Source organism: Protopterus annectens, chromosome 1.part1 (genome assembly GCF_019279795.1).
Source record: "Protopterus annectens isolate FY-2018-M chromosome 1.part1, PAN1.0, whole genome shotgun sequence".
Taxonomy (NCBI): Eukaryota; Metazoa; Chordata; order Ceratodontiformes; family Protopteridae; genus Protopterus; species Protopterus annectens.
Window position 1 is genome coordinate 186,079,650 of NC_056726.1, and position 21,324 is coordinate 186,100,973.

The 21,324-nt window shown below is 39.1% G+C and overlaps 1 protein-coding gene across 4 annotated transcripts in view; it reads right to left on the reverse strand.

Moving 5' to 3' along the window:
* UBN2 (ubinuclein 2) overlaps positions 1–11,740 on the reverse strand; it is a 2,968,476-nt gene extending 2,956,736 nt beyond the window's left edge. For 2 of the 4 annotated variants that reach the window (XM_044074031.1, XM_044074014.1), the window contains exon 1: positions 11,079–11,739. In XM_044074031.1, the coding sequence (XP_043929966.1) occupies positions 11,079–11,321 (243 nt within the window). In that variant the 5' untranslated portion in view covers positions 11,322–11,739. Of the gene's footprint in view, positions 1–11,078 lie in introns of all 4 variants that reach the window. The other 2 variants (XM_044074022.1, XM_044074006.1) reach the window with 1 other exon arrangement.
* Between the last annotated feature and the right edge of the window lie 9,584 nt (positions 11,741–21,324).

Below are 21,324 nucleotides of genomic sequence, written 5' to 3' on the forward strand. Positions count from 1 at the left end.
GTGCCAATACTTTATTAGGTCATGACTTTTTCAAGCTGCACTCGGGTAGAAATTTATTTCAGAGGAGCCAAACCCCAGTTTGCTCTCAGCAGATTAATTGCTGCTCAAAACTGAATCTCCATGACTCTTCCAACATCTATCACCAGACAGCAAGCTTACAGCAATGAAATCTAGGTGTTGCAGTCCTTTGGACAACATCTTTATACAAGCAGAGATAAAATTACTAAGCCAAAGGCATAACTGAACCCTCTAACTCTCACTGGAAAGCCCAGGTTCTGATCGCTGCAAATGGAAGGCACAACAAGCGGCTGGTCGTTGGCTATAGCCTAACAATAAATGATTTTACACATCTTGATGCCTACCCTCTTCCAAGAATAAATTAAATAATTCAAAAAGTGGCACTTTATGAAGTATACAGCACTTTGAATCTAAAAAGCACTTACCACCAAATACCAATAAGAGATGATGAGAAACAATACACCGCCTTTGAGGCTTGTGGCAGACTATCAGTTCCATTGTATACCATTTGGCTTGACTAATGCTGTAGCCTGTTTTCAACACACTATCAATGAAATAACTGCGTCCGAGCAACTGTGTGATACATTTGGTTACCTTGATAATGTCACTAACTGTGGAAAAGACAGGGGTGATCACAATAAGAACTTGCAGAGATTTTGTAAAGCTGCCAAACGATATAGTCCAACATTCAAAACAAGAGCATAATAGCAGTTACTAAAACTCAAGCTATTAGGTCATGTGGTATCTAAAGGGGGTAATCAAGCCAGACTCAGAGAGAAGAGCCTTTGCAAAAACTGCCCCTTCTTGAGATGGCAAGTCTCAACAAAGTAGTGGGGATCTTTGCCTACTAATCGCAGTGGATATTGTGGTTTTCGGATAAAATTCACCCTCTTGTACACAATACAATCTTCCCACTCCCTGGTGGGGAGAATGTGATGGGTTGTGCTTTTATCTACTGTACCTCATTTGCTAACAATATTGTTTCTTTTTCTTGTAGATAAACTAGCTCATTGTAAGATGAATAAAGCCTAGTCTATGGGCCTACAATTCTCAATTCATCTCATCAGTGTTTGCATTTGCTTATTCACCTGTAACAATGTGGTAGGCCATGGGGTCATTGTCCTGGGCATACTTGTGAGCACAGTTCATCCAACAAACATCAGTCACATTCAGGTAATAGCAGTGCCTCTGACCGTGGGCATGGACATGCCAGTACAATTCCTGGCATAGACAGTTCTCGCAGTTAGGGACGATGACAATGAATTGTCACCTCTACCGTGCACAACTCACACGTGTCTGACATACCAGGATGTACAGCTAGCACACAGCTTAGCTGTGTTCTTGCAGACCCTCATACACACGTTTCACCTTGACTGCCCATACAGCCACAGACACACATGCACTGTTACGTGGGTCAGTTATGAGGCTTACAGCTCATTCTGTCTCAGTGGCCATTTATTACTTTATTCAAATGTCTGCCTATCTGTCTTTCTTACTAACATGCACTCACTACTTTTTGTGTCGGCCTAGGCCTCCTGCCGCCCCCCCCCCCCAACACACACACAAACACAAACACCCTGGGCAAATGAATATCTGTGCCACAGCCTTGCTTTTCTACCTTTTGGATTCAGGGATACACACGTCTTTTGTCTGATGCTCAGGGTGCATAGCTGACTTAGTGCTTAGTATATCTGTGTTTGTGATGCTGTTTTACAAATTGTACTGTTTTCTTACAGGTTTTTGTAATGTGTACATCTCTCTCAACGTCTTAGCCCAACAAAGCTGGATCACGACAAATAAAAGTGGGGCAAAAGCCCAACAATACGGAAAATGTTGAATTATTTTGGTCTTACAAACTTAGAAAGTTGAAAGAATAATAGGTTTTGAATTACCATAAGATTTTTCTTAGGGATACGAACTCAAACTGAAATGTGTGCCATTATTTTCTAATGTCAATCTTTAACACTCTGCCAGTACAAAAATACGAGGCCACACTGAGAACATTCTGTGAAAATCTGTACATTTGAGAAGTATGAATGTGTAACTTTGGATGCGAGTCATATTAGTTGACAGAAAACACATGTACTGACATAAGTCAGTGCTGTCACACATTGATGTCATTGCTGTAAATATCACCCACCTTATACTTACATAAGCAAACAACAGTATGCAAGGATATGCCATTAATTTGTGTTCTTAAACATTTCTTTTTCTATTCAATGTTCAGTTCTTATACCTTAGAAGCCCAGCAGTGAGTCTTAATTTGGGGCTGGCTGACTGATGCTAGCAGTACACAGCCAATACATGAATAAGTAAACATTGTGAGAGTTGCCTGGCATCAATGTTACTGTATGTATGTGTGTAGGATGAAGATTTTAGACCCTTAGGTGGTGAGCATGTGTGGTATCCATTGCCTCTTGGCCAGTGCAAAGGCATGTTGTGCATGCCTACATCTGCCTACACCCACAGCAGCTGCTGGTTCCCCCTCTGACTCCCCACCTGCATGTGGTTGTGTTGACCTTGCCAGCAGTGGTGGGATTTGTGGCCTTTCCCCTTAGTGTTCTTGCTGAAGCTGTTTTCTCAGAATACTGTGAAGCATGGTACAGACGGTGAAAATTTCAGCACATGTACAGGGGATTGTACTGCAGAGTTCTGCCAGATGTATGCAGGCACCAGAATCATGACTTCAGCAACCCAAACACATGCTCTATGACATTTCTTGTTTGAGCGTGTGCCTCATTATAGTGTTCTTCCATTGATGTGTGTGCATTTCTGATGGGCGTCATCAGCCACTGTTCAAATGCATAATCTACATCCTCCAGTAAATTACCCTGTGAGATAAAATCCCTAGAAAACATCTGATACAGCTGAGAGTTGTGCCAGATATGGGAGTCGTGGCAACTGTCTGACCTGCGAGCACACACATTCAGAATGATCCACTTAGCATTACACACAACCTGGCAGTTAATAGAGTGGAAGCCCTTTCTATTTATGTACACACTTCCCTGTTCTCCGGGTGGTGCTTTAATTTCGAAGTATGTACAGTCTATGGCACCCAAGACTAGAAATCCTGCATAGTTGTGGCACTGTCCTCAGGTATACAGGGAAAAAATATGCAGTTACTGGCAAGTTGTATCGCAGCATTCAGAAACTGATTTAGGATCCTGGATGCTGCTGCCTGTGATACCCCCAGCATGTCCCTGGAAGGTTCCTGTAGCTAATACTCTTCTAAGTCCTACACATATTTTATAGTCTCCACAGGTATTGGCTCCCCTCGGCTTCCCCTTGCTCTCAGTTGGGGATAACAGAGGTTGCAGAGTTCCTGTAGTGTGTGTCTTTCCACCCTGCAGAGCTCTACAATTTCCAACTCATGCAGACTGTGATAAGTTAAACGTGGTCTAAACACCATTCTCTTTCTTGGCCAAGGTCTATCAGCAGCATAAACTTGGGCCTGTTGCAAATACACAGGAATAAGAGCAACAGCAGCCCCCAACATTGCTTCCATGCAGGCTAGGCTAGTTTCCGTGGCTGTATTTCAATAGGTTTTGGAATTCAAAGGGAAAACCAGCACTGAATCTACACAATTAATTGCTTTATAGCTTGTTGAATAGCGCCTCCATCTTTGATTAGTTGATCAGCATACAATTCAGCTGCTTACACTGTAATTAGCATGCCACACTGTTTATTGGGTTTGTGCAGCTCTACATGGTGTATAGTGCTGCTTACTGAATGCAAAATGGTGAACTATCATGAGCGTGTCACATAGTTTTAGCAGACCATGTAGGCATCTACTTTATCTATAATCAAATACAAAATACACCCAATTTCAACAAATATTTTCAATGAAACCCTAAAACAATACAACTGCAATGTTCTTAGAACAATGGCTCTAGATACTAATGTAGAACACCTTAACAACATATTCTCACAGACCTTAAATAAAAAAAAAAAGAGTAAAGTCCAACCCCGCACTACAGCTGACAAAAAAAAAAAACATGATAAAAAGGAATAAGGCCTAGGAAAATTGGTATAAAAACAAAATTTAAAATTCCTTCCAGCAATTTAAACAACTTGGAGACCTTGCAAAACTCCATGTCAAACAGGATAAGCAAACATACTATATCAACCTACAAGACAAACATAAACACAACCCAGGACTTTTCATGTCATCACTAAATAAACTACTCCACCCTAGCAAGATCACTACTCCCTCTCCAAAAACAGACAATACGACAGACTGTATTCCCCACCCAGTTAATTTGTACTTGATACAATCAATATTATCTCTCAAACAATAATACATCTGGCCCCCCCATGTCCAATCAAAACCACGCACAGCACATCATAGGCGAATACTAGGCTATCGACCTGCAAGTCATTTTAAACCTAGCCGAAGGTTCAATTTTAATCCAGTACCTACCTCACTCATAATGAAGTTGCTCCTTAAACTAAAAACTACTTCCATAACTGTAGACCAACTACCATCAGACTGCCTAAAAATGGCCTGTGTCGATATTAATAGGCCCACAGCAGAAAGATACATCTCATCACTGTGAAAAGTCCTACGTAATACCAATGCACAAAGGCATCTAAAAAGTTTAATAACTACAGACCAATAGCGATTTTCTCCCCCCCCTCCAAAATATTACAGAAATGCATCCATATGCAGATGATGCAATACCTAACCTCAAAAAACCTGCTCTCAGAAACACAACATGGCTTTAGTCCCCAGCACACCACCACTACTGCATTTTTACAATATAATAAACCAAAACAGACACAAAGATCTGCTTGTGTCCACCATGTTCTTAGACTTGTCAAAAGGCATTTGATACTGTCATGCACCAGCAACTGCTCATTCGACTCTCAACAGGACTTTCACAACATTCCTTGTTGCGGTTTCTTCGTTACCTATCTGTAAGGCAACAAGCCATTAAATAGCAACAAACCTACTCATCTTTTCAACCAGTTACTACATGTGTCCCTCACAGCTCTATCCTGGGTCCTTTCCTATTTAATACATTTATTAATGACCTCCATACCTTCACTCACGATGCTAGTTTAGTTCAGTATGCAAACAACTCAACATTAATATGTGCAACCTCAGCAATAAATAAGCTCCAGGACATTACGGCCATGGTGGTGCAGGGGTTAGCGTTATCGCCTCACAGCAAAAGGCTTTGATTCTAGGCTGGAGCTCCTTCTGTGCAGAGTTTTTATGTCCTCTCCGCTGTCAAGTGAATTTTAAAGACATGCAGATGGGTGCATCTGTGTATGTGTGTGGCTTCTGTGAATATATATATATATATATATATATATATATATATATATATATATATATACATACATACATACACACACACACACACACACACACACACACACACACACACACACACACACACACACACACACACACTACAGCCACCACCTTCTTATTGTCAACTCTCTTATACACAGCTCCTATCCTAACAAACTTAAACAATACTCAAAGAAATTCACCTCCTGCTACAATAAAATAGCTGAATTTGCCACCAATCTCCCTCATAGGATCCACCATCACCTCTTAAAGCAATTAAACTGGCTTGAATTACACAACTACCTAACATATTCATATCTAACTACAGCACACAAAACTCAATCATCTAGAAAAATGCCCTGCACTACAAAAGTTATTACTGCCTTACTGTCCAACAAAGGACCTCCACTCTATTAAATTCTTATTACTTATAAATAAGTCAAATAATGTTGCAGGAGATTCGCTCTACTCCCAATACACTGCTAAAGGCTAGAATAGTATCCCCACACAAATAAAACTTTCTGACAAACTCAACAGTTTTAAACCACTGCTTAAACAACATCTTAACCAATCCTGGTCCTGCACATGTTCATGTTAAGACTTTGTGTTCACCATACAATACTCTACAAAACACTCTCCTTAAACAGAGTACTCTCAACCGCTCACCAAAATGACAAAACTATTTTTATACACAACTACTGCCTGTACAATCCACTAAGTTGCACATGGGCTCTCTCTTTAGTAACTTCTACCTCTGTAAAATTTTAAAATGTATAAATGTAAACAGAAATGTAACTACTCTGTGTTTAACTGGAACTTAGTATAATACAATGTTAGCAAATGGAGCTTTTCTCCCCAGGCATCCATTGAAAATGGGTATTACCCAGTCAGACATTTCCAGTAATCAAAGACAAATAAATAAACTTTCTAGACTAGGACCATCTACATTGAAGTGTCACCCAGCAAAAGTAGAGAACTGGACACTGACCAATCTTCAAAACTAAACTGAAAGGGCATCTTATTACAGCTGCTAGTTCTACTTACTTCTGTGGCAACTGTTAAAACTCCTATTAATCCACATTACAGTTAATCTGAACACGTTTTGTGCATGTTTTTGTTGCTAATTTGAATAATTTTTGTGCATGTTTTTGCTGCTAATTTGTCTTATAAAATCTGATGCTTCATTTTTATTACTAAGGCTCTACTTATCCATAAGCAGAGGCACAGTGGTGCAGCGGCAGCATTGTCGCCTCACAGCAAGAGATTCTCTGGTTCGATTCTCGGCGTCCTCCCTGCATTAGTGTGGTTTCCTCAGACGTTACAAAAACATGCATCTGGAGCATTTTAATTGGCTTTGTTCCCAGTCAGACTTTCCTGGTAAACAAATGTTAAAATAATAAATAAAAAATCCATATTCTGCTTGCCAGTCCGATAATTCTCTGCTTATCCATATTCTGCTTGCCACTCGAGTATAGGTCTTGGCTGGAATGGATAAATTTACCAGCTCACTTCCATGGTCAGCAAATAAGGAAATGGGGAGGATAAGCTTTCTTTCGGCCTGTCACCTTCTACTCCCAACTTCTCTCTTCTTCCCTCTCCCACTGTCTTGCCACAAGATTCCTGTTTTGACTAGCTCAGTTAAAAAGTCTTTACTAAATGTTGTCAACAATTCAACTATCACATAAAAGTCTACAAATTTTGTCAGTTATCCAACTTGATTTCAAGCCATAAGCCTCATTATATCTTGGTAAATTAGGTATGAAATTCCTTAACTTTCCTTTACTCAGCTGCACATATAATATATACACACACACAATATATATATATATACATATCCATTTAATACAGACAGACACTTGTATTTCTTTTTTTTTTTTTTTTTTTTTTTGCTAAATACCGGGGCTGAGCTTGAAAACAGTCTTTTGAGATCACTGCTCTACCCTGGTTAATAATTAAAATAAAAGTAAATAAAAAAGACAGTAGGAAGCATTACTTGTTTCTTTACTTTGTCAATACAAGTGATTAGACTGATACAACATTTTAACTGTGCACATTTGATTACATTAAACCTGCATCTATACATATACACACACACGTGTACATATGCATGTGCGATTTTGTCAGTGTATCATTACAAATACATATACCTGTGTGTGTTATCTCTCAAAAGAATGTCTTTACGGGTAAGGAAATTCTTCCAGACAGAAATGAAACCGCTTACATCAACTATAACAAATGTCATCACAAACCACTAAACACTTCATTGACAAAACCAGATAAGTTATTGGTTATGAACACAAATCTTTCCTTAAACTCTCAATTCAAAACATCATAAATATATCCCCAACCACTAATCCAGCTGCAGAAGTATTAAAGATGACTCTCCAACTCAACAAAACCCATTAACTGAATGTATACCCAACCTTCTATTTCTCATAAATGTCTTCCAGAGAAACAAATTTTGTATCCTCCATCCCAACTTCATGAGGAAAGCAGCAGATTTCATTGTCCCTCCTGCTTTCAAACATGTCATTACTTTCCCACTCACTAAGGTTATATCACCCTCAGAATTAAAAATACTCCTGACTCATCACTAATCTTTCTCCATCACAAAAATATTTTGAAAGCTTCTTTACAGTCACTTAAACACACTAACAGCTATGGATTACTTACAGCAAGGTGACATGGATTTCACAATACCTTCAGCACCTCTACAGCCTTATATTCAGCCACCAATAGTATCAACTGCAACATGAATGGTGGAATGATTACAGCCACAGCCTTTGTTGGAGTGACTCAAGCTTGAAACAGTCAGACATTAACTATTGTTGCAAAACCTCGAAAGGTTCAGTTTTGGCCCCAGTATCATACCATGGGCTAAACATTACCTTTATGACAGACCTTTTAAATATATGTCAACAACCAATATACCACAACTAGACTACTAGACTACTCAAAACTGGAGTTCCATAACAATCTGTTCTGCGTCCCCTATTCATCAACGATATCACTGATGATATTCCAACCTTCAATCTTTTTGCTGATATTAAAGCCCCAGCAAACCTACAAACACAACTATAAATAAATTTCTCTATTCCAACAAGTTGCTACTCAATCAAATTAAAACCAATGCAATACTCTTAACAACCCCCCAAAAATCAACCAACTTATCATTAACCAGTATGATAGGTAACACCATCTGCGATGTTACACAATGAAAATCATATATTACCACGTGTAGCCAGCACAGCAATAGCCAAGAATGTTCCTGAATATGGTCTTCCCTTATTACATCTACATTCACCTTACTATATATATATATATATATATATATATATATATATATATATATATATATATAATCCAAATTACAGAAACATTTCTCTGATTTGCCTTCCTGGCAAACTCACCACAGCAACCTTATTAATCAGCTATGTTGGCTACTGTTACCTGACAGGGCTTCATATCTCAACCGCCTCCTCTTTAAATTACTAAAACTGGACTAGTGCCAACCTCTTCAAAATAAATTAACATTCATGGAACAAACCTGATTTCTAAGAAATAAAAAACACAATGACAATACATTGGTTAGACCACCCCACAAAAATAGAATAGGCGAAAAAGCTTTTCTCCCGAATAGGACCTACCTCTTGGAATCCTTTGCCTAATGAAATCAAATCATTATCTACAATACAAGATTTCAAAGAGACTCTAAAAAGCATCTCATGGGGGAATCCATCTGCACATGCAACAGAAACAATGGATTACTACATACCAATTTGTCACATTAATGTCCAATGCTGTAGACAAATTTTCCACTTGATGATGTATAGTAATGCTAATATCTAATATCTCATTCTTGATTTACTTAAGTCTATATGTCCTTTGGATTGTGCACTCTGTATTGTGTGCCCTTGTGTGTTAGCATGTTAATGCATACTATGTTAACTTTATGTTGCTCTTCGTGGAGCCCAGTTAGTGACTGAAAAGGGTCAGCAGACCAGCCTATCAACCCAGTCAGCAAGATTAAATAAATAAAATACGCATCCACAGTATGGATTTGCAGTGACTGTATGTACTTTCCTCATTGACAAAAAAGGACTCTCGGACTAGCCCATTACCTAGTTAGCAAAAACAAATAGATGACAAAAGGATATGCCTGGCATCATTTCACTAACTCTGCATAAATGTGACACTTAAGAGCTTCACTTACATATCCATACTCTACACCCTAAACTCTCTGACCTTATGTTTGAATGTTTTATGTATGCATCCTAGAATTTTAAATTACATTACTCAATAGAACAAAATGTGATAATACTACAACTTTTTATATTCCTATCAATGTATGTGTCCGTTACTAATTAATTTTTTTCTCTTTTTGAATGTACACTTTTTCCAGACTAAGTCTGAAAAAGGTCCACCTGATTGAGTTCAATACCTCAGTTAACAAATATAAACAAAAACAAAACAAAGCCGTCCCAAATCTCATCAACACTGGTAAAACACTACAGAGAGGGCTGATCAGCTAATGCTCAATTGTGATCAGAGTACTATCCTGGTAAACAAAGGTAAAAAAAAAATGTTGTAACACCATAACATACTACTACTAATAATTATTATTATTGTAGCTTTAGCAAGACCATTGGTAATAGTTAACCTACCAGTAGATGTTCCCGATTCTAATCAAATCCAAGCTTTCAGTTCCAACACAGCTTAAAACTATTAAAAGCTCCTAGCTTTACAAACAATACAGCTTAGCTTATTCTAAAGATCTATTACCTTTTTAGTCAAGTAAAACAATCTAGCACCACTCTTACAACTACTGTGTGAAATTCACCAGATGTGTCCCACCATTTACTCTCTCTTGCTTTTCAAAGTTATGGATAACAGGACACTTAACCTGAATTCATGCATATGTCATAACCTGCACCATAGATTTTAAGTAGCCTTTATTCGTCACCTCTGTCATCTACAGAAACAAGGTCCATGTCATTTGAAAATAGAGTTTTAATTCAGTGCATTATAAGGTTAAAGCCTAACCTGTTTTCATCATATTAATTCTGAATGAAAAAGCAGCTGCAATCCAGTCAAAATCTACTAAAATGTTGCAGACTGCACACTTTTCTACATCCAGTTCACCTTTCCATTTTTATAAGGCATATGAACAACGGACACATCAAGTCTAACAATAAACTACTGATCAAAACTTTAACCCACAAAATAAAACACTGGTGTGCTGCAACTAGTTATCCAGTTCCTGTTATAGAATGCAATATTTTAATGCCTACAATGGGCTAAACCAGAAACAAAAACTGCTACCCATACTGGGTACAGCTTATTACCACAATGCGACAAACTATGCATATGCCCAGTTTGATTATGAATTTTCAGGTCAAATGACAATCCTCAACCTAATATGAATGCCTGAAAAAACTGCTCAATAGCATACGAAACAAATGTAATGAAAACAGCAAATCGACCAAAATAAATAAAAATAGCTCACATACTACCCAATAGTTCCACCTTTAAAATGTAACTCACTCAATTACTAGTGCAGTCAATGAATTCAAATGAGTATTTTAAAAAGTTGAGATACAATGACAGCCGCCATTCTTCTGATCATGAAGTCCCAAACAGCTCAGAACCAAAATATATATATATTTTTTTGCAGACACTATTCTAGCTAACGTGAAATACTCCAGCAAAACTCTTTAAGTTCCCATACGTACGATTCCAACATAGAAAAGGATCTGCATACCTGAGAATTGCGGTGCCGTACTCTTGCAGACCTTACTAATTCGGTATAGATAAACTCGGAACAGCTTTTGTCCGTGGGTTCACTCAGTTTCAATTCTAATCGGATTGCCTTCTCTTGAACCTCACTGGGGTGCTGCTCCTGGTGTGAATCTTTTTTCAGGCCGCCTTCCTCTTCAACACGTTTCTTCCTTGGCACGTCACCAGAAGACAGAGTGATAAAGGGCACTTTCCTACTTGTATCCATCCTCTCTCACCCAGCCACTCGTTCTTTGTTCCCCCGGTTTCCTAGTCTCCAATCCCCGGTTTGGTATCACAACTCCCCCCACATCGTCACCATCTTGGATCCGACATAAATAAAGTCTGACGGTCATAGCGCCTGCGCATCACCAGTTTGTACGCCGAGGGCACGTTAGTGTTTTATGGATTGTACATATTTGACGCCGTTGTGGTTCACTTGTTTTCTAGTAAGTTACGATTCTACTAAAAAATGGTGTGCTTCGAGATTGGTTTGTTGTTGTTGTGACTAGAAAAGGCTATTTAAATGTAATTTCGGAAGTCTAAACTTAGCCTAACTTCCACTGAATGACATAATACTAATACTCTAAATATTCTACTCTTATTCCACTCTCAAGAGCAACTTCTCTGCAACAATATTGGCTGGGTTTTCAATGGCTTAGTATTACATAGTAACGCATGCGTAACAAATGTTTCCCTACGCCCACCTCCAAACTACCACCAATTGTGGGCTTAGCTTGTGACTCGTGTGTATTGATTGGTTTCTATCCATCCAATCAGACTAAGTTGCTATTCTTAAAGGAAGAGCGCTGGAGAGGCAAAAATAAAGTTGTGTTTGTGACATGTGAATATTTAATACGAGATACATCTGTCCACAGCCTCTTTTTTCCCATTTTTGCACGTGGGGTTGGGGTGTCAGTAGTGGCAATTATCTAGAGCCAAGGTTTACACTGCCAAGTGGTTAGCCTTGCCGCGATAGTTCTTCCACACCACACAATCGCATGCACACTCCCACCTAAGGCCAATTTAGGCAGCCACCTACTGCAGATCTGTTTACGATAGTATACAAATTAGTAAGTTTGTATTAGTCCTTTTGAATGAGTCCTAATAAGCAGCGACACAGAATTATATGTCTTGCTATTACTTTTCACATAGCTGTGTAAAAAATACTAAGTAACGTTCGTCTTCGTGGTAGCAAAATACTGCCTGTGAGAATTATGTTATTTCTACTTTCATCATAAAGCACATATACCGACTGTACATCACATATACTCTGCATACGATCCATACGTTAATGTGTGTGTGCACTGAAATGATTTGAAAGAAAAAAATACAAAATATATTAATATGAAATATATGCGTGCCAGTGTGCCACAATTTTATTAAGGATAGACTTCCCATTCCTCCCTCCTTTTTTCCCCGCAGGATTTGAAAGAAAGTATAAAAACTAGCAAATGACCTGATATCTTAAGAGAAAAAAAAGTTTTCTAATTTTCTTCCGACTGTTGCGGAAAACTGGCATACCTTACTGTAAGCACCACACAGATTACTATAATTATGAAGCAGCGAAAGGTCATTTTTTGTAATGAAGTAAAAACATGACCTTTGCATTGGTTAAGATGTATTTTATCCTTTTAAATTTTATGTTTCAGTTAGAAATTACCCTTTGTGGGCATCTGAAAAAGTGGCAACCCGTAATAGATGTAGTACGTCTAACGTGACTTCACGAGCAGATGTCACCCAAAAGGAATATTTTAAAAAAAGTATCAGTGTCTGATTAGTGCAATATCAGTGGCTTGCTGTTTACCCAGCAATAATGTTTTTGCTGAGACGAACGCAAGAAAAAACAAGTATTTTTCCTAACAAATGCTGCAGTCAAGCAAAAAAAAAATGTCTAGTTGCTGTTAGAACTGCAGTTAGGCTTTAAGACTCCGAATTTTTTTAAAAAAAATCTTGTTGTTTTAGTGTAACAGCAAGAAACAAATGCAAATACCGCTGAGCTTTTCTTGTTATTAAAGCTCTCAACTAATCAGAGACAAATCTCAGCAGAATCAGGGACAAATTCAGACAGGCAAAGAAGAAGAATGTAATGATGATCATGTCAGAACAGCAGTTGGGCTTTAGGATTTTTTTTTTCGCTTGGAAATGTTTACATGGATATTTTATACCCCAAGTAGACTCCAGAGAATTTTTCCTCAGGTACACAGCAAATGTTGGAGACGTGACAGGGAAGAAAGAGATAATTAGGAACATATTTTCTGGGAGTGCGGTGAGTTGGCAGACTTTAAGTATTCCCTGCAGGATGCACTGTCAGAGATGCTGGGTGGGCAGATTGGTGTGACGAGGAGGATGATTTTTCTGTGCTATGATACAGAATCGGAATTGTCTAGACATGGTAAGACCTTGTGTCTAATTACTATGGCTGCTAAAAAAGCAATTACTAGAAAATGGAAATCAAAATCTAAACCAACTATATTAGAAGTAATGAATATAGTAATAGAGATAAAACAACTGGAACTGAGATCTTTAGAAAAGGGTAGGAGCAAACTACATAGGACAAAATAGGAATTTTTGGAACAATCCTTACAGGAGAAGAATGAGGTTTAAAAGAAAGCGGGACTTAAATAAGCTATGTAATGTTTGACTGAAATTATTCGGTAGATAATAAGTGCTGTATAATGTTTGCAACTGGGAGTGTGTCAGTATGGTTTGTGAGGTAAAATGCTTTCAACTAGAATTGTGTCTTTGTGGTTTGTTTTCATTTATATAAATGTATGATTGCTTATGTTGTAAGTGATGGTTTAAAAAAGGAGCAGGAATTGAATAATTTATGTAATGTAACATTGCGTAGGTTATATGATGTATAGCAATATATGTGAACTTGTGAAGTATAATGTTTGTTAATGTTAATTTAATACCTTACCCCCGGATATAATGAATAGTGTTATTCCTACATGGAGTGAATGGTGTCCGTGTCCACATCTCCCTCACAGCAGCGTGCCTCACATATTAATGAAGGCGCACTACTGAGGGGGAGCAGTGTACACGGATACTGAATCAGTGCTAGGGGATGTGTTACAGTGCTCGCAGATCTGTAACATGCCCACTGCACTCTCAAACTGTCGTACGGCACTTTACAATAAAGAAAGTGTTCTTGGACACTTTAGATGATGAATGGGAAGTGAATGTCATGTAGGGGGTGTGTGTTACAGATACTGTAACACACCCCCGGCATTGTGAAAGTGCCGTACGGCACTTTACAATAAAGAAAGTGTCCTCAGATACTTCATACCTCTCAACCTCTTAGAGCGAGAAATCTGGACAAAGCCATTATTAAAAGTGGGACAAAAGCCCAAAAATAAGGACAGTTTTTAACTATTGCTCTTACAAGCTTAGAAAGTTGATAGAATGACAGGTTTTGCATTAGCATGGATTTTCTGAAGAGTATGATGTCCTAAATTCAAATGACTGTCATTATTTTCTAACTTCAGTCTGTAATGATTTGACACTGATTTGCCAGAGAAACACAATTTCATGACAAACGGACCAAGAATATGGTCACAAATCTGGACATCATGCAAAAATCTGTACAGTTGAGAGGATTAGATGAGGAATGTGAAGTAACGTCATTTAAGGGGGGTGTTACAGTATCTGTAACACACCCCCTGGATTGTGAAGGAGACATATGGCAGTAAAACAATAAAGAAAGTGTCCTCGGACACTTATATAATAATGTGAAGTGTAATGTTTACTGTGTAATTAATGGATATTTTTTTTTATTTCTTTTTCTTTAAAGTTTAAGCATAGCTGAATGGGTTTGCATGGTGTGGTGCTTTTCTCAGCATTGCTTAAATGTGTCAAGAAGCTATATAGAAATATATAGCTGAAATTTTCACAGCTGGGTTAGCTGAGTGGTTAGAGTCATGGCTTTGTGTGCAGTAGGTGCACATTTTGAATACCAAGAAAGGTTATTCAGCTTTTACATGGTACTCCATTTTATATTAATTTTTATTTTATTTAATGATGTAGTTAGTGATATTTGTTAACCAGGGTAGTGGAGCTGGTCCAGAATCCCAGTTGCAGGAGAGATATGAGGTGAAAACCACCAACTTGAAAATAAGTGTCCAATACAGTATAGTCACACCCCAAGGTAACATAATGAAAGCACATAGGGGGAGGTCATGTAAAGTAAAATATATACACTTAACAATAATGTGTCAATAATGAGTAATTAATAGCCAATTCCTATTTTTTAAATGAAAAGTCTTGTTTGCCCTTAGCTCAGTTTTGTTAAGCACTGCTAAGCCAAGCTAAGCAATGTTGAAACAAGACCTGTCTGAACAATACTTAGTAGTGCTTAGCTCTGCTAAGCTGGTTTGAGCATTGCTAAGAAGTCCCATTCTAAGCAGTATTCAGCTCAGCTAAGCCGATTTGCACATGACTAAGCACTGCTCAGCATTTTCCAATTTAAGCACTGCTCAACTCAGTTTAGCAAGTTTGCGCACTGCTGAGCTGTGCTTAACATTTTGAAAATGGATCAATGACAGCAAAGGGCAGGAATATGGCCTTATTTAAACCACACAGATGGGACTACAGGCAGAACCTGCTAGAGTTTGATCCCTGAAGGAACTATGGCAGGTGCAGGAGAGGGAGCACGCTTTCAGATGCAGCACTGGGGCATATTGGAGTCCAGGATCATGGCTGTGCTCATTGTTAAGAACCATGATGAAAGACTGCTGCAGGGCCAGTACCAGGGCTCACAATATAAGTCTGAGGCCTAGGACTGTCTGGCATGTGAGCTCACCAATGCCACTGGCATCCCCCGCACTGGTGAGCAGGTCTGTCACCATTATGATGACCTAAAATGGAGGAAGGGGGTGCTCTTGGCCCAATGGATCCAAGATGCTCGGGACCAGAATGCCCCAGAAGTTTGTAAGTATATCAAGTGTTTCTTTATCAAATTGTAGTATTATGAGCTGCAGAGGAGAGGGCTCATAACATTGAGGCCCACGCTGGATGACTGGCAAGGCTGCACCGACAGTGTGGTGAGTACATATATAACTTACAATATATATAGTCCAATAAATAAAAAAGTGTAATTGTTTACTGCCATTAGGTATAGTGTGTTCTGAGTGTACTGAATAAAATGTTGTTAGACCAACATTTATATAAGTGACTAGTGTCAGTTACTGTGTAATATGGATGAAGGCAGCAAACAAGCTACTATTGATGAAAGAAAGCCAATGCTGTAGTAATACTGTGTAGGAATGAATCTGTCAATAAAGTATACTATGCTTGCTACTCTGAAAGTAATAACTGACATACATTCATCATCTACAGGATATGCAGTACAATCAAATTTAGAATTTTGAATGTAATAAACCACTGTGTTATGTCACCCCAAATAAAGCTTATTTTCACAAACAGTTGTGTTTAATCTGGTCTGTTGTTGAAAAAATACAAGTGTACAGATACAGCAAGTATGGCTATGAGAGCATGAAGTCATTGAGGTTTGTCTGCTAAGCAGCTGTTATGCCATACTGTACATGTGGAGCTGTAAAACAAGATACAAGAAAAATTGATATATGTTCTGCACTAAGATCTGAACCTTGAATAGTAATGTGTAATGTATTATAGTGTGTTCCCTGCAGCATTGTCTTGTGTTAACCTTTGCACTTCAGCTACATGTATTCCTGAATGTAGGTATGCTGATGCAAGCAAGTATGAGACTGTAATAGGCGGAAATTGCAACTATATGGTGTGCAAATGTATATGGGTTGGGTATGCAACCCAGCTCCCTGCTATCGTCTGTACAGATCTCACATATTCACATCCACTAGGGCTTAAATGTGTACTCCTGCATTCAAAGTATCAATACACAGTTCACTAACTATCTATCATGCATGAATCTCAGGCATGTGTGTTCAACCATCACTACAGTCTTCTGTGACACTCCACTTATATTACAAGATTAGCTGTGTTACCAAGTGAGTTTTAGGCACAAATAAGTCAAGCAGCAGACAGCAAAGGCCCAGTAGCTCAGTGTGATGAGAAATAGATAAATGTTGTTACTTTCTGCATACACAGACCACGGTTTGAATCCAGAGACTGGTATGAAGATGTGCCATGCTGAAAGACTCCTACCCAAAAAGACTGAATGTTGTAATTAAATCAAAATGTGCTTCAACAAAGTATTAGTTTAAGGGTGTGCACACTTATGCAACCAGCTTATTGTACGTGTTTTTATTTTTTATATTTTTCCCCTCACAGATTTGTTTGTTTTTCAAATGAATTGTACAGGTTATAAGTCACATTAAAGGTGGGAAAAGTTTTGAAATTATTTAGTTGTGGTCTCATTTTTTTATATCACAAAAACCTGGCATTTTAACAGGGGTGTGTACACTTTTTATATCCATTGTAGTCGATGTAAAGTGAGGGCAGACCTGTAGTGTATTGAGCAGTACTGTTGTGAAAAATATAGCCTATAGAGTTGGTAATGCACTATTTTTCTCTCCCCCCACCCCTTATCTGCAGCAATAATAATTATTCATATACTACGGGTATGTTGTTCGCAAAACCTAATTTTGGGACTTGTGTTCTATTATTGTTCATATATGTAAATGATTGCATACTAACATACCTTGTTCAAATTCCATTGTTGGTGGCCTGTTGCCATAATTGTTTCTGGCATGCTGTTACAATAATGACTGTTATTCCATTTGTGGATGTGTTCTGTTTGCCATGCAATTTTTCCAGTTCTTTTCTTCTGGTTAATTGGAACACCCATGCATGCTATTATAACTAATGTTAAAATGTTTTGTTCATGACTAACCAGTACACTTTGAAAAACCTCAACACCATAGCACATGTGGGTAGGCAGATCCCAGTGGATCTGTCTGTCCCGCCTCATCTGGCCATAGCACCGGGTCCCAGGATGTCTGGGACCCAACCTCAAACTGCCTCCTCTGCTGGTCCTGCACCACCCTTAGGTGGAACCGCGTCAAGGGACAGAGCCCATTCCCCCCAGGTGTGGGCGTGGAGAGGACACTTTCACCTGACAACAGTTCAGAGGTATGGTCCACAGGGTCATCCAGCATGATTTGGATGATCACCTGCGTCAGATCAAGGGCAGACTGGTGCACCTTGAGGGCCAGACTAGCCCCATTGTCCAGCCCCCAACACAGCCACCTTTGGGGCAGTGAGGGTGCAGTGGTGACTGCCCATGGGTAGGAACCTCAGTCCCACTGTTTCCATCTGGGGGCATGTGGCCCTCTGATTCCCAACCACCCTCCCTGTCCAAGGTGTTTACCCCCCTCATGTGTCATACACCACCCCTGTCTGCTATCTTGTCTGTTTGCAAAGGCAACCTCTCCTACCCAACTTACCTCCCCAAACTTACCTACAACCCTTCCCCGATATCACATTCTCACCTTAAAAAAAAAAGGTGACATCTGTCCCCCCCCAAAAAAAATTACGTGCCATACATAGCTCTCCATTTCGCCGCCATGTGCACTGATGGTAATCAATTTATCCTTGAATTACTCAACAAATGTATGTCACCCACACCCCTCCCTGTGGGGTGTGAGGCTCTAAATTCCAGATTGTCCACATCATTCACAGCTGTTGCTGCAGAAGAAATTGAGAGCTATGGTCCTTTCCTACACCCGTCCTGCACATCCCTAGCTGCCTTTCATAATGTTTTTCTCCCTGCTTGCCCCTATTTCACCACTTTTCTATCACCCTTTTTTCTTTTTTTTTGAAAATAATGTGGGGTTAAGCAGGAGTAAGTGCTACTAAGGGCACCTAAGCATCTCATTGGCATTGCTTATCATCACGCAAAACTTATTCCACTTAAAACTGCTTTAATCACTCTATCTTGATCAGCCACTGTTCTGCCCAGCAACAAAATAACCAGCCCTGGCATGTTTTGAACCCAGGACCTGTGCACTAGGGTCAGAGCAATGCACCACTAAACAAAATCAGCTGTGAGCATTGCTAATAATTTTATGAATATATCATGCATTACAGTCATGTAACATTAGGGAAAAAAAGACAAAGCTGCCAAGTCTTGGCCACAGGACCTTCAGAACCCGAATCACAGCAACACACCCCTACACCAAATCAGCTCTGGGGAATAACTAATGCATTTGTAAATATATCATGCACCACAGGGATGTAGTGTTCTTCAACAGTAGTAATGCAGTACGAGTGTAGCACTATCTCCGAGCCTATTTGTAGTAACTGTCTCCGAGCCTATTTGTACTATTACAGCACCCGAAAAGCAAAAGGATATTTGTTGCTTATGCACTGTTGTAAAACTCAATGTGAAATACCTAACTAGCCCCACAGTGTCAGTGTTTTAAGAACTGTCTACTAGTCAGCAGTTGGAATTGTTCAGAGGTCACTGTGTACTTTAATTTGCAAAACTGAATCTACCTGGCTTTTTCTGTACTATTCAACACATTATTGAAGTTGTTACCTTGAATACTTCTATGGTTACTGTGTTCTTTTTTGAAAAACAATTGATATACCTGGCTAATGTGTTTTTGTTCATTACCTTGAACTGTAACTTACTCAGTTGAGAGTCCTTACATTAGGTGAACCATGACATGGTATTTCATCTGTACAATAGCATTATAGCACTGTTACAACCCTACCTAAATAGCTATAGTGAACCTACTGTGTGCTTGTGTTGTTCCTTTATCAGCTCTTTATTCCTGTTCTAACAGCCTAAATGCAACCATCTAACACAGTTAACAGGCTTATTTAGTTCTATACTTCTATGGCACTGTTACTATGATTAATGACTGCATTTATATACATTTTTTAACCTGCTTAGTACCATTTTCAGTAGCCTACTTATTAATATACTGTTTTCTTCACCATATTTTTTCTCTCTGTATGTACCCAGCTCTCCATCCTGATTTTCCTGCACCAGGGTATGTGAATGTGGCCTTCTTAATGATCACAAACCTTACTTTAAAATAATTCCTGCTGTCTCATCCCTAAATCCAGGAATAGAGTCTAACTTCTCTCCGAACCTCAATCCCTCAAGGAAGCAATAAAGTATGTGTTCTGCTAATACTGTCTGTAACAGTTAATTTTGCATAAAATAATACCAGGTATTTAAAGCATGCCTCTTTGCCAGGACAGCCAGCAGCCTTACCCCTCCTTACTCTTTAACCCCTACACTTTCCCCTCTTGTAGCCTCGTTATTTAACACCAAACTTCTCCCTCCCCACTCCCGGACCTGCTATCTCCCTTAAGGAGCTACTGTTGCAATATAGGGTTTGCCCAATAGATGGCACATTTTCCTAGTTTTACCTTCCTTTAACGTTTTTCCTATTGTCTTAGACCATAGCTCGCAGGCATCTAATTTTCTTTTTCTTGTTCATACTGCAGTCCCATTCGGTCCTTCCAAAGTCCCTGTTAATCACTCTAATAGTCACCCCACTATCACTACTATTAAGTTCCTTATCTCCTTACTTATCTCCACCTAAACTTACTGTTAGCAGCCAGCACTCCACTGATTGCTCTCATTGATCTTCATCCTTCCCTTGGCTCTACCACTCCGTTCACCCTGTGGGCTCACTCTGCTCCCCTACCCTACCCCCAATTCCCACCCACCCCATTACTCCTACTTTTATACACCCTTATTCCTTACAACCAATCACAAACTCCAAATCCTTAAAGTGCTAATACCTAGCACACACCCAATTCTTAAATTGTAAACTATCATTACCTACCTCCAAATATTTCCACAGTCCCATCAATATCTACTATATCACACCTGAAGCTTCTACTCTTATTTTCACTCCTACCATTGTTAACTATACCTTATCTATCTACCTTCTATGAACACCTCAACTACCTAGGATTTCACTACCCCACTAAGCAAACCTCCACACCAACTTTTCCATTCTCTCAAAACCATATAAGCAAACCCTGCACATCTAACTACCTACTAGCAAAATGTCACAGACTGACTCACGTCAGATATAACAACCCCAAAGCAAAGAAATACCAGAACCTAGCATGTATACTCCTTAAACTTACATTTAAAATACAATACCACACCTTAATAGATGGAGACATACATCCAAATCCTGGCCCAAATTCCATCAATTCCCCAGAGCATACCCCACCTCCATACCCCAACTCCCTCAAACACACAAACCCTCACCAGACCCCCTAACTCACTGCTGATTGCCCATCTCAACATTCAAAGCATA